At 39.7% G+C, this 13,903-nt stretch overlaps 2 protein-coding genes across 8 annotated transcripts in view; one reads left to right on the top strand and one right to left on the bottom strand.

The window, feature by feature from the left end:
* pdlim5b (PDZ and LIM domain 5b) overlaps positions 1–12,168 on the bottom strand; it is a 35,479-nt gene extending 23,311 nt beyond the window's left edge. For 4 of the 5 annotated variants that reach the window (XM_010738112.3, XM_010738130.3, XM_010738121.3 and 1 more), the window contains exons 1-2: positions 12,031–12,168; positions 6,266–6,371 (exon numbers count right to left, since the gene is read on the bottom strand). In XM_010738112.3, the coding sequence (XP_010736414.2) occupies positions 6,266–6,364 (99 nt within the window). In that variant the 5' untranslated portion in view covers positions 6,365–6,371; positions 12,031–12,168. The remainder of the gene's footprint in view (positions 1–6,265; positions 6,372–12,030) is intronic. The other variant, XM_010738104.3, reaches the window with a different exon arrangement.
* gdnfa (glial cell derived neurotrophic factor a) overlaps positions 3,340–13,903 on the top strand; it is a 64,165-nt gene continuing 53,601 nt past the window's right edge. For 2 of the 3 annotated variants that reach the window (XM_027282065.1, XM_027282063.1), the window contains exon 1: positions 12,178–12,247. The gene's annotated coding sequence lies outside the window, so the exon portion shown is untranslated. Of the gene's footprint in view, positions 5,524–12,177; positions 12,248–13,903 lie in introns of those variants that run through there. The other variant, XM_027282064.1, reaches the window with a different exon arrangement.

Genomic DNA, 13,903 nt, shown 5'->3' with positions numbered 1-13,903 from the left:
ATTCATTATTGGTGAAAACAACACAAAAATCTGTTTGGAGAGAAAAAAGCTTTGTTTAGCTGATATTAATTAAACATATTAATGCTGTATTTTTGGACAGCTTTACGTAAAACATTTTAAACTCCACACAAAACTCTATTTCTACTCATCTATTTATCACATTTTATTCATATTTATGGTAAGGTAACACATTTAAGATAACATTTCAGATGTGAGTGGGGTAATAATCATCTTTCATGCTGGGGTAACTTCCTGCTTTCAGTGAAATTATGGAGTAAGGAAGAGGGCTGTGGTCATTTCATATTTGAGAAGTCGTGTTACAGGAAGTGTCTTGTGGTGAGGACTGAAGGCCAGTGAGATGCATGTCACGTCTGTGAGACTAAGATAGAGGACCTTATATGGACTTACAAGACTTGGGCCTAACATTGTGTCATCACAGAGACCTACTCTGATTATGTAATTATACAATTGCCTTAGACTAACACTTCCCATGAATTAGTGAGTGTGAGACCAATTTGTTCAAACATGAGTTAGGACTTTAAAATGCCGTCTATTGATCTTGAAACCTATCACACGGTATGGCGTTCTCCTTTAAAAAGGCAGGACAGTTGTTCCTGCACGCAACCTGTAAAGCCCATCACAGAAAAATGGTTTACCCTGCAGGATCTCCAGAATGAATATGACAGTACAGCTCACAGCAACCTGCTGGGCTAGCACAAGCGGAAGCCATAAAGTTTATTGTCTTGCGCACCTGGGAGGGGACCAAATACCAAGTTGTTGGGTTTTTTTCCCCCTCCAATCCAAACATCACAATTAGGGGCACTTGAACAGAGGTAGACCCATGGTTGTCATGGTTTGACCCCAGTCTCCCAGTACATCAATCAGGCTGCTGGAAAACACAAGATGCCAAGAGGACCTACATACGAGCTCTTAGTCAAATTGCCATGACAACGCAAACAAAACAACACAAAGCAGTACCAACCTGGCACTGAATACTGAATGCTCTTTAGTCAGGTCAGAAACAAACCCAGGGCTGACTAGCACCGCTGAGGCAGATGATATGAAAAGGCTTTTAGCCATGGTGAGGCTCAAGCCAAGAGCGACTGCTGGTTTTCATCCATGATTCATTCTACCCTCCTGCAGGGTTGGATTGGACCCTTTTGGATTCAGTCGTATGGCACAATGATTGTTACGTTTCACCTACTGTTTGGATGGCAAAATGTTCTCGCTGTATGATATATTAATAACTGGGCTGACACAAAAAGACTTCACCACAAATTGATCTCCTGTTAACATAAAATACAGTTTCTCTGTAACATGAAATCGTAGGTTTATCAAAGCTACAACATAACTTAGAGATCCGCTGGGATATTAATACATATTTCGCATGACTGCAAAGATCAAAGATTACATTTATATTGCACCTCAATCCAGACAGTTTACGATGCTTTATAACATGCGAGGGGATGCCTGTTGTCAATGAGTTACAATCAATGGTGATGATGTCTCTAATCCAACTGAACTTAAGACACACTGATAATAGTTGGATGCAGTCCAAGATATCGCCATGAAGATACATCTTGTGCAGTTGTCTCTTGTACCTTTTAATTTAGCAAATTTTTCCTTTAAATATCTTTCATCTTAACACAAGAAAATAGTGTGTGATCTAAATCACAATCAAGTGACAGCTTGGTTATTCTTTATAGCTCTGCCATATAGGATTTGTGAGATTGAAAGCAGATGCCCTCAATGCAATGCTAGAAAGACACCAGGGAGATCATACTGGGATCAAACACATACTGCAGATAAACCCATATGTAACCTGAACACCACTTTAGGACAATGCACAGAATCACAGATTATTATAATATATCTTGGGTTGTGTATATACTATACACAAAGCTATGAAAACGCTGGATAAACAGAACTGGTTTCTATTAAATTCGGGCTTCCTTGCAAAAATGCCCAAGAGATTTTAATACAAGAGACAGATAAAAAACAAAAATACACACAAACTGTTTGGCAGCTGTACAACACAGACCACAAACTATCTGTCTCAATGATATTCTAAAATGCCAGGGGAGTTTTTTCACCGCTTGATTTTATTTTTTCTGGACGTGAACTGAAACAAAACTTATGGCTCTATGTCAGACAGAGCAAGTCAGATTATTCTTTATCCAGTGAGCTACACAAGACGCAAACTTCTGTCGACAAAAACACAACATACAGATTTCCTGTAATAGCAGGGAGCAGCATTTCAGCACTGGCTATCATTAGAATAACCTGACTATGCAGTTCAGTCGATATCCATCAATGCATGCAGAAATTGTTAAGGAGCTGAATGTCAGTGGAGGTTATCCTCACTGTTGCACGAACAAATACTACTGTGAGTAGATGAAAGTAGAATGCAGTTTGGTCAGCCTTTCAACATTTAAAGCATCATTTCAGAAATTAGACTAGTGAGTAACAGGCATAAAAGAGCACAGTGACGGAGGTTTTAAACCAAAATAAAAGCACAACAGGAACAGCTGTCTCAGCTTCTCATTTGAACCCCACGAAGCATAACTCTTAGTCCACTCATCTCTGTTCCTCGCCATTGACCGAATCATACTTTTAATTCCCTTTTATGATCAATTCTATCAACCAAAAGATACTAATATCATAAACATACGCTTACAGACATTATTTTATGATTTAACTCATAATATTTGCCAGGAACACAGCATGATGCCGTCTAGCTCTATTGGATCCGCTTCTCTTAAAACAAATGGACAAAGAAAACCATTCCCCCCTCATGTTGATGTGGGTTGCCCAGATACACTACATTATCACATTCCTCTTCTTTGAGAGCGCTTCACCATATTAACACATGGTGGTGGTGCTTAAAGAAGAGCAAGTTCAGGAGCTCGGGAGCCTCCTGCTAACACATGGCTAAAATTAGTTTGTATAAAGTTTGCTCAAAGTATCACATGCCACTAAAACAACAATCAAAAGGACGTGAGAAACAAGAGGAGGAAGTGAAAGGTCAAATGGGGGGACAAAAAGGACATTTTTTTGTTGTGCTGACCTAAAACTGACCCAACCACACCACACATTTAGGTGGGAGAGAGCTACTGTTACTTTACTTCAGCTTCAGTTCTGATAAAACTTCTCCTACATTATATCGTTTAGACATTTTCCACTGTATCATAAGCAAAAATAATTGAATTCTTTCCCGTGTGGAAGCCTGTCGACATACCTAAAAAGGAGCTGAAAGAACCGCAGAAGACGAGAACGGAAAGAAGTCTGGAGCAACAGGAACACAGACACCCGCACATATTATGTACATAAGTAGCCCCTTCCTCCATAAGTCATTCTTACAATACTGGGTGGTCCCACTTTTAATCAGCTGCATTGTTAAATGTATTTATGTCTAACCTTTTTGACACATAAACACGTGCAGTATACAATATGACCGAATTAAAGAGGTGTTAATTCATCTTGATTGTTACAATATGACTGAATTAAAGAAGTGTTAATTCATCTTGATTGTTATTTCTAAGGCCCTAAATTGGGGTGTAGGTGGTATGATGCTTTTTGCATGTTTAGCATGTGAGCATTGCTGTTCACAATGTGAAGCCCAACTCAAACGCATACAACACATATGATTTAAGGAAAATACTCCACCTCATACACTGATTTAGTGTTATTACTAGGCAAAAAGCCATATATTCCTAAAAAAGGCATCAGGATAAGTCTGTGGTTGTCTTGTAAGCCATACTGTACTGTACTGTACGTATTCTTTGGATCAGTTACATATGGTAAGCATATGTAAAGTCATTACACCATTATTCCACAGTAATCAAATCATTCTAAGATAAATAAATATACGCTTTAATGTGATAGCAACAGATGCATATTCTTTACCACAAAGGCAGTCTATTTAACATTGTGGGTCTCTAATGAACCTTAAAATAGGCCTGTGGTCTACGTAATTTTCACTCATCTAATGAAGGAACTAAAGTTAAACTGTTGGCAGATGTTTCCATGTATGTACCTTCTACTCATTCACATACAGCAATGACAGATTACATAGACTTTAGGAGTACCAGATCTGACATCAGATTTAAGTAAATATATGTATCAAAATGGAAAGTTTTCGGGTTTAACTGCATCGTTGAGAGCTTTATTTTGGCTGTGCCTTATGTGACACTGGGATCTGGAAGATAAATAGACAAAAGGGACACTTATTCCTGGCGCCCGGACAATAACAAGAAATCTGAGCCATTCACGGTGCCATTGACTGGTCATGTGGTGGAAGGAAAACATGTCACAGGAATGACACTAACCAATAATGTGAAGGAATGAAAAGCTGTGCGAGTCATGTTGCCTGGCTCGGCAGTGCTATGGCACGCTCCAGACCACTGGTGATTCAACGCAGGACAGACAGCCGTTGGACACACAAGGTATTCAACACTTTTATAGTCCATGGAGTAGACATGATCAAAACCACCACATTACATGCACTTGTGTTTTAACAGATTCAAGGCTTCTGTCTGGCTTCTTTTTTTTTTTTTTTGACACATTTCCCAACTCATTTGTCTCATTTTATTTTAAACTCATTGGAAAAAATGTGATATGGCATATCCCTACAGATATCACAGTGAGGGGTCAGGTGCACAGCACACCTGCTTTTCGTTTGTCCTGGGAGTTTTACACAGCGTGCTTTTTGCACCATATCAACGGAAAAATCTTTCTTACCTCTACTTTCTTACTTCAAGTCTGAATAGTAAATATTTAACGTGTAATTAGGGTGAGTGCACCTTTCTATTTGCAGAACCTCAAGAATTTGAAGTGAAACTATACAGAGCTGTTAAAAACTGAGGGGTACTTTGGACAGATGTTGGCCTTGTGCTTTTTCAATAGCTGATGCCAAATTTGAAAGAGCAAATGGAAATTTGATGCAGATTTTGTTTTCCTGTTGCTCACTGAAATGGATTTTTACATATTTCTATATATAAAAGGTGCTTCAGTAACTAATCAGGTGTCGCGTGTGAAGGTCAGTCGTGTATTGTTTTTGAGATAACTTGACATGATGTCCGCTGACAGCTACGTGCCACTATAACAACATAATGTCCTGCATTCCATTATTATCATAGTGGCAAGGGGGATAAAAATAGTCTGAGTAAGCTATGCTGGCCTTCTCATTCTCTTCGAAGCACTGTGTCCTAACACACCTAAGCCACTTGAGAAAAGTCACTTCTCCTTCCCATACACAACTTTCAAAAATTCTGTAACTGATCCGACCAGCAACAGATAAACAGAGTCACTGACCCTGTCCGTGACACTGAGATTACGATTACATAACAGGAAGCAGCAAGAAGTGAATAACACGGCTCATTCTCATTCGCAGCAGGCAGAGTTGTTGTCAAAGCATAGACTGCACTGGTGGAGGGCCTACTTTTAATCCTGTTGACAAGAGACTATGTCAGTATAATTGAGACACTTCAGATGCCCTTGGAATGAAAACAACTGCTACTTACAGTAAGCCGCCCTGCAGACTTTCTTTTAATTTGTGTAACCAACATTTTGTTTGCACAGTGTGACTATGTATAGGCTGAAGCTGGACATGTCTCATAAACAGGAATGTTTTTCAAAGTGTGTCCTTCAGCAGCCTTTCTCGCAGCTGACGGCTCAATAGAACCTGGTCAGCCGGAGCCAAATCCCCGTTTGAGTTTTTGTGGCCCAAAGTCCCAAATAGCTATTACAGAGCCAGTGTGGCTTACTAGAGTTTCAGTCAGATGGGCCGTTTAAGGACAGGTCTAATGCTTCCCTTGCAGATACAGTATACATACTCTCCTGTGTCTCGCATCAGGACTAACGCCAGGGAGAAAGGCCAGGACTCTTAGCACTATCCCTCATCTGAATGACCGAAATGACAGCAGCCATTAACAGCTATCGGCTTAATCCCTCAAAATATATCCCGAAAGGCCATCAGAGAATTTCAAGAGCTTTTTTTAAACTGACGGATGTTGCAGTTTACGGCACAGTTATGTAACAATATTATGACAATAGACGTAGCCTTGACGAGAGACTGAGTGACAGAGGCCATGAACTGTTAGAGAAGGTGTCTAAATCCAGCAATGAGTGTCACACAGGAGACAAATGGCACACGCACTATGCAAATGGTATAGTGAGCATGAGCGGCATTCCTCAGAGGTGACTATTATAGAGTGAAGGGTACATAAGTGGTGTGTGTGTGTGTGTGTGTGTGTGTTCCACTCACCCGTGAGATGGTGAGGGGCAGACAGAAGTCCTTCCCTCCTTGTAGTCTAAAGCCCCAGGGGGCAGGGCCAGCCAGAGAGACACTGTAGCTGCTGCTCATGATTCACCTAGAGACAGAAAAAGAGATAAATAGAGATAAAATAGTTTACACTTGATTGGGCGTAAGCACATTTTAATGGGGGATTAAAACGTGCTCACGCTCAGGAGACAGACAAATATCACAGACACAAGGGAGAACAAGAAGGAAAGGAGGGGAATAACAGGAAAAAAGAGCATGTAAACAGACAGGATATCACGCGAAGTAATATACTATTGGTGTGCAGCCAACAACCCCTATTTAGAAAAGATTACTTTCAAGGTAAAGCACGGTAAACTGCAAATTATGCTGAACCCAAACACAAGCATTCCTCCGACGAGTCTTGATTAAAAAAGGTATGCAATTGCTTGTTCCACCACTGTGTGCTATGAATGTGTGATAATAGTTAATAATATTTACAGCCTTATCGCTTGCTTAAACATTATCACGTTAAAGCTATCTAAAATCACGTCTATTAATAGGCCTCTTCTCCGCTGACATCTTTATTATCGGTGCCAGGTCCCGAGCGATGTCATTTACAATGATGGGAGTAAGAGTGAGTCTGTAATATATCATGTACAGTATATCTTCTCAAGTACTAATGGACAAATGATAGTCTGGCAAACAACATAGTAGGAGATAACCTATAATGAAGTGTGTCATTTATTATACAACAGGAAGCCACACTTCAGAATGTATTAGTCCACTAATACATTGAAAAAAAATATTGACTCTTCTTAAAGAAAATAAGCATTAAATTGTTTCAATGCAAAAAATCAATCACTAGAAGCTGGTTAAGTCCAATACCTTCTACAGTGGATCATTGGCATGAAACTATTTTGGAAATATTTAAAATGGAAAATTTGACTTATTCTTTGCGGATTCAAAAGGACAAATTCTACCAAATTTAGAACAAATGGTTTCAATTTATAACCCCCAAACAAGGAGAATTTGTATGACTCCACTGAGGCTTAGTACAACTTCGCTTTTTTTGATGTGTATACGGCTTTTGTTTTGTAAAGATAGCATTTTCATTTTGTACACATTCCTTACCTGGAAAAAAAAAAGTGTCGACACACATGCCAGAACAAATTGGAAATGGGGCTTGCGATAAGTGTCAGTAGTTGCAAGCAAGCTCTAAAAACACGTCAGTAGCATGTAAGCACTGAAAATCCTTTGTTTACCTTAAAGGTAAAGGTCAGTGAGTCTGGAGCTGCACTTTGAACCTATTCACTCAATGACCTTTTACTGAACCTACTGCTTGTATACGTTCTGACGAAGATACACAGACTGATAAACTATTGCTGAAAAAAAGCCCACACATATATATTATGGACATACTGTAGGGCAGCCTATTGTAGATAAACAGATTTAAACACAGGCAAACAAAACTATATATAATCAACCAAAGGCAAGAAGGTAGGAGGTAGAGGTGTCGTCTCTAATTTTTTCCAAAAGATTGAGCAACTTTTTGGCAGTCATCGTCCCAGTAACACATGGTCTAGTGCACCTGTATCATCTTGAACACTCATTCCTGTGGTTTAGGGGTATTTAAGAGTCTGAAACATTCATCTAAAACTTCTCGTCAGCTTTCAAACATCTTTCTGAAAACCCCTGTTAATCCTTAGCTTATAACAGTAACGAGTGAGCATCGGCCTTTCATCAGGTAACTGTGATGCTGCTGGGCCTGCATAGAGTAGAAGAGAGAAGAAGAATAAAAGAGTAGAGTGAAGGCAAGACATAATCAGGATTTTTGGAAACTTGACAACTCTGTATTTGATTGGACGGCAGGTTTAGCCTTCTATTTCAACGATTTGGAAACATCTCAATGGCTAAATGCACCATGATCTACATTACTTCATGGATGGATACTAATCCTAACTATACGTGTGTGTGCTTCCAAATTAAATGGACAGTTCCAAAAATGAGGCACAGCAAAGATCATAAAATTTTCATGCACTATTGAGTTTCGCAGGTTGAAGCTCTGCATGTCGTGCATTCCTTTTCCCTCTGAAAAATTGAAGAGTGCAAGCTATTTATTGGAAGCCAGACTGAGGTTAAGTGCAGTCACATGTTAACATTTAGTGCATTATTACATTTATTAGGTTGGTGACTGAAGGAAATTGGTATACCATATTTGCAGAATACACTTTACTTTGTGGTCTGGTATGAGTATTCAACTAACGGGCTGTAGTGAATCTGTCTGTGTGTCAGATTCAGAAAAAAAAAAAACCCCACAGATCCTGTGGAAATATGTCACCTTTGCAACGCCCAACAGGAAGAGTGTATGTTGACATGAAAACATGACATCAAAGGCGAACCCACAAGCATTATATGTCACGTATAGTACAAAGTAATTACATGGGGAAAAAAGGGTGAACAAAGTCGAGTCTAAGTTTGAACAGACGGGCACATTGTTAGTGGTTATCAAAACTTACTTTAGAGAGGACGCTTATAGAGCTGATGTAATGAAATTAAAGTCTGGCTTTTTGCTTGAACAAATTGGAAAAGATAGGTAAGAAACTAGGTGGTGAATAGAGGGATTTGAGTCAGTGCTGAACTTTTTAAACTGAGTTTTAAACTATGAGGCTAATGACAAAGCTGCCTTTTTATTTCTGGCTTTGGTGAAGAAGATTTCAACTTTATAAGGTATATAATCCATGGCTGGAACATCAAGTTTGACTTCTTAAAGTGAGCATTAACAGTTTCAATGCTTGCCTTGAAAAAAAGCACAAGAAAGGATGCTAAATATTCACATATTTGTGCGCAGGGCAGTGCGAAGCATGCTTTTCTGATCACTATTCCATGAATAATAATGCCTTGTCAACCCAGAGGCATGTCATTTTGAGGTTGTTAGTCATGCTGCCGTCACAATTTCCCTCAGGGACGCAGCACCACCTGCTGAGGCCCGTCACCTGGTCAGATGTACAGGCACACACACACACATCCAGACTGCTGGCTGTCTCACCATCACGCCCGGAGGGCAGCAAGCTCTTTAAAAGAAGCCAGTGGTAGGAGTCACAAAAGGGTGCGAGGAGGTGTGGGAGAAGAAATAAAATCACTTGTGAAAGCGATAGGGACCTGGAAAGCACGGAGTGCACTGCTCTACGATTTATACAACACACGTTCACAATCAAACTAATACAACCAAACACAAATACACACACGCACACACTCATGCAGAATATGCAAGATAATGAGACGGCAACAAAGACAGCTGCCTCCCTCTTCAAGGTGACTTAGCCTTGAGGTGAGCCAAGAAGTTCATTTTTTTAGGAAAAATTACAAGGCCTAACCCGGTAAATTACCCATAAACTTACGCCAATAAATAATAATAACTGTCATAACAATAATTAAGAACACATGCATAATGTTTAAGCATAAAAAAGCACTGACAGTATAAAGAACCTGACATGAGCTAAATGACGCCCATGTGTTCAAGCAAACCACCTACCTATCAATCAAAGCAGCCAGGCTGTTAATTATGCATAACTTTAAGCTTTAATGTCATTTGAACGGGTGAGTTAAAACAAAATTCACCCTCAGTACAGTTATCATGAATGGGGAACTTAACTATAGAGACCAAAACTGTTTTTTGTACCAGACTGTAAAGAGTCACTTCTGGAGCCATCCTCAAGTAGACATTCAAGGAACTGCAGTTTTATGCACTTCCACATAGGCTTCACTTCACAACCCTGGAGGTTGTTGCTTGTCTTAAACATATCATATCATCACCTCCACTCCTGATCAGTCCTAACCTCTTTGCAAGGTCAAATGTTTTGTTCCATTGTTTATTTTTTTTACACTTTCTCCTGCAAAAGCTTCAGATTTTCTGTATTTTACACGAGAGGCTTTGTCTGCGTCAGTTTATCAATAACCCAATGCAGGCACACTCAATTAAAATGCTTTTAAAAAAAGTAATGAAAGCATCATCATAACCTCAACATAAGGAACTCAATGACATCTTTCACACTGTTGCGAGCTTTGTTTACCATATCACTAAAGTCTGAAACGCTCGGGGTGACACAAGACACAATAGACTAACATACCATAAGTTTTATGCAAAGATCTTTGAGCCAAAAGTCGTGGCTAGAGAAGATCCCTGGAGGAATCCACAGCATTGGATTGCTCCGTTACAACAATGTCAGTTGTTCACACCAGATTCTTCCAGTATTGAATTTCAAAGCCAACTGGGACATCTCAGTAAAAAAAAGGTACATAAAATGTCGATGCAGAAACTTGGATCACGCTCAAGTCACACCAGACTCACATGTCGGTATCATTTCTTTCTCCTAATATGGAGAGAACAAACATGAGGCTCATCTCATGTCCCTGCTTGTTGTGCAATCCCTAATGATATCATGCATAGACATGAGAAGACGCCACACCTTTGAGTGTTCCCAAACAGCTCTGCACAAGCATGTCATCAGCAGCGCCTACATCAACACGACTCTGAGCCAGTTTTAGCAATAATTCTGCTTAGTCGACACCTTATCTGTCAAGTTCCTGTAATATTAATGCACTATCAAATTAAAAACAAAGCCCTTTCAGCACAGCACAAATAGGGAGCGAGTTATCTACAGTCTCAGACGTTTATATGTTCCTGAGCAGTAGCTGAATAATCTGATACTGAATTGAAATGTCAGCTTTTGGTTGCTCCCTAGTCATGGTTGGATTCACACTAAACTTCCCTCACAGTAAAACTGAATACAAATGTCATTTGCCACCATGGCTGTTCCCTTTTCCACTGCATGTGTCAAACTCCGGCCGTGTCAAGTCACGTTTCCTTAATCTACTGGCAAAGAAACATCCTCTTCTATCCCGAGTGTATGATTTGCCTCTTTAGAGACGTCATCCTCATTTCACAACGTTTCAGGAGACAATGTTGCCTGGTGACATCATTTCAGGACATTGTGACTCACAGAGTGGAGTTTGTTTTCACAAAGTACTGTTCACAAGTCTGCGGATTATTTCTCAATTATGAAATAACGCTTTTCTATGAATAAATGACACAAATATGTGCGGTTTCTGTCTGACTACACCCTCTTCAAGCTTAAATTAAAAAAAGCAGTTTGACAGTAAAGGTGACGTTTAATATGCTTGGCAGTTGTCAAGTGAGACAACTTGTTCCAACCTGACTTTATAGGACACTTTTTGTACACAGGCTGGATTACATGTTAGGTTTTGAACAGTTAACCCCCTGTGCTCCTGAAACATGTGACACATTCTTACATTATAACCACTCAATGTGGACTTAACCTCACTGTGTGTGTTCAGTCTAGATCATTAAATTTAATGTAACCTCTATGGGTAATACTCTAACATAACGCCTTAGCTTGAGCCCAGGTCGTCCTCTCTCATGCGTTTATTTTGGAGGACGTCTGTTCAATCCATCACGGCTGGTTTTTCTCACGGAAACTCAACTTTTAAATTTGGTTGCCTCAGTGGGTGTGACATAAAGCACATGTCAGACATTATTACCACATTTTTCTGATGTTTTTTTTTTTATTATTTCACTTGTAACCTGTTGAAAGCCAAGCGTGTAAAACAAATGTGTTATGACTTGTGTTTGTTTTAAATTGCACATTTTCTAACTACAACATAAAATGATAACGGTAACACACGAGCACTAACTCTTTGTCGCTGTCGCGTTAATGTAAAGAGATTTCTCTCAGATGTGCTGTACTCACCTTGCCTTGTGATGCCGGGTCTGGTGTTCAGACAGAGAGGAGCGTGACTTTAGTCCGTCTGTTCTCAGTTTTCGAAGTCAACTGGACTGAGCGGAACTGAAAACTTCCGCATATAAGCCAGCCCCATCTGGCTGCCGGTAGGAGGGTTCACTCACTCACTCGCTCACTCACTCAGTCAGTCAGTCAGTCACTTGCCACACGGTGCACAACAGTACAGGTGAGTTGTTCTAGATGTTCACTGTAACTGGAGCAGTGTAGGGCTAACGTTAAATTCAAGGAAAATGCCATAATATGCAAATAAGGGACTAAATCACTACCTATCTGAAAGTCAGTAAACCCTGCCCCCTCTGTAGTTTGTAGATTTCACATATTAGCATTGATGGTTAGCTTCCATTCCATTGATTTCAATGGAATGGAAGCTAACCATCAGTGGTAGCTAAGCTAAGCTATCACAAGCTGTTCAACAACATTATCACTATCATGTTATAGGGCTGTTCCTATCTTTATTATGATTTTTTTTTTTTTACAGACTTTATTTTTTGGTAAAGTGAGTCGGTGAGTTGTAGTACAGCAAACACCCCAGGTGTTCGCTAACGTTAACTGCAACTTGAGCAGTTTAGGGCTTTCGTTAAATGCAAGGAAAATGCCATAATATACAAATAAGGGACTAAATCACTACCTATCTGAAAGTCAGTAAACCCTGCCCCCTCTGTAGTTTGTAGATTTCACACGTTAGCATTGATGGTTAGCTTCCATTCCATTGATTTCAATGGATTGGAAGCTAACCATCAGTGGTAGCTAAGCTAAGCTATCACAAACTGTTCAACAATATTATCACTATAATTTATAATCATTTTATAGGGCTGTTCCCATCTTTATTATGATTTTTTTTTACATACTTTTTTTTTTTTGGTAAAGTGAGTTAGTGAGTACAGCACCCCAGGTGTTCGCTAACGTTAACTGTAACTTGAGCAGTTTAGGGCTAACATTAATCGCAAGATAAAACCTGGCCACAATATGCAGAGAAGGGTCCAGATCACCACCTGTCTGAAAGTTGGTCAATTGGAAATTTCACACGTTAGCATCGATGGTTAGCTTACATTCCATTGATTTCAATGGAAGCTAACCATCAGTGGTAGCTAAGCTAAGCTAAGCTATCACAAACTGTTCAACAACATTATCACTATAATTTATAATCTTTTTATAGGGCTGTTCCTATCTTTATTATGATTTTTTTACCAACTTTATTTTTGGTAAAGTGAGTTGGTGAGTTGTAGTTAGGGCTGGGTATCCTTTAAAACATTTTGATACCAGTACCCTTAACACGATACCAATACCAACTGAGTACTTCATTCGATACTTTTTTTCAGCTTGATTCAATATTAGTCATGTGAAAAGCAAGCAAATCGGTTGCGTAAATGTCACCGGCATCTCGTAATGATAACCAGCCAACTCCGCACGGCTTGAACCCGCTTTACCACCATACAAACTATTGGTGAACCAATCACATGGCACATTGAATCGAAGAGTGCTTGCGGTGATTGGCTGCGAGCAAAACCATAGAAACAATAGTTTTTTTCTTGATCTGGGTACAAAAAGAACCGATTGCAGGTATCATTTGACAGGCCCAGTTATGATACTACTTGGTACCGGGTTGTTTCGGTCGATACCTGAAAAGTATCGAGTACTGATACCCAGCCCTAGTTGTAGTGCAGCAAACACCCCAGGTGTTCGCTAACGTTAACTGCAACTTGAGCAGTTTAGGGCTAATGTTAGTCGCTAGACAAATGATAAAACCTGGCCACAATATGCAGAGAAGTGACCAGATCACAACCTGTCTGAAAGTTCGTCAATTGGAAATTTCACACTAGCA

Source organism: Larimichthys crocea, chromosome IX (genome assembly GCF_000972845.2).
Source record: "Larimichthys crocea isolate SSNF chromosome IX, L_crocea_2.0, whole genome shotgun sequence".
Classification (NCBI taxonomy): domain Eukaryota; kingdom Metazoa; phylum Chordata; class Actinopteri; family Sciaenidae; genus Larimichthys; species Larimichthys crocea.
This window is presented reverse-complemented; position numbering and strand designations above follow the sequence as displayed.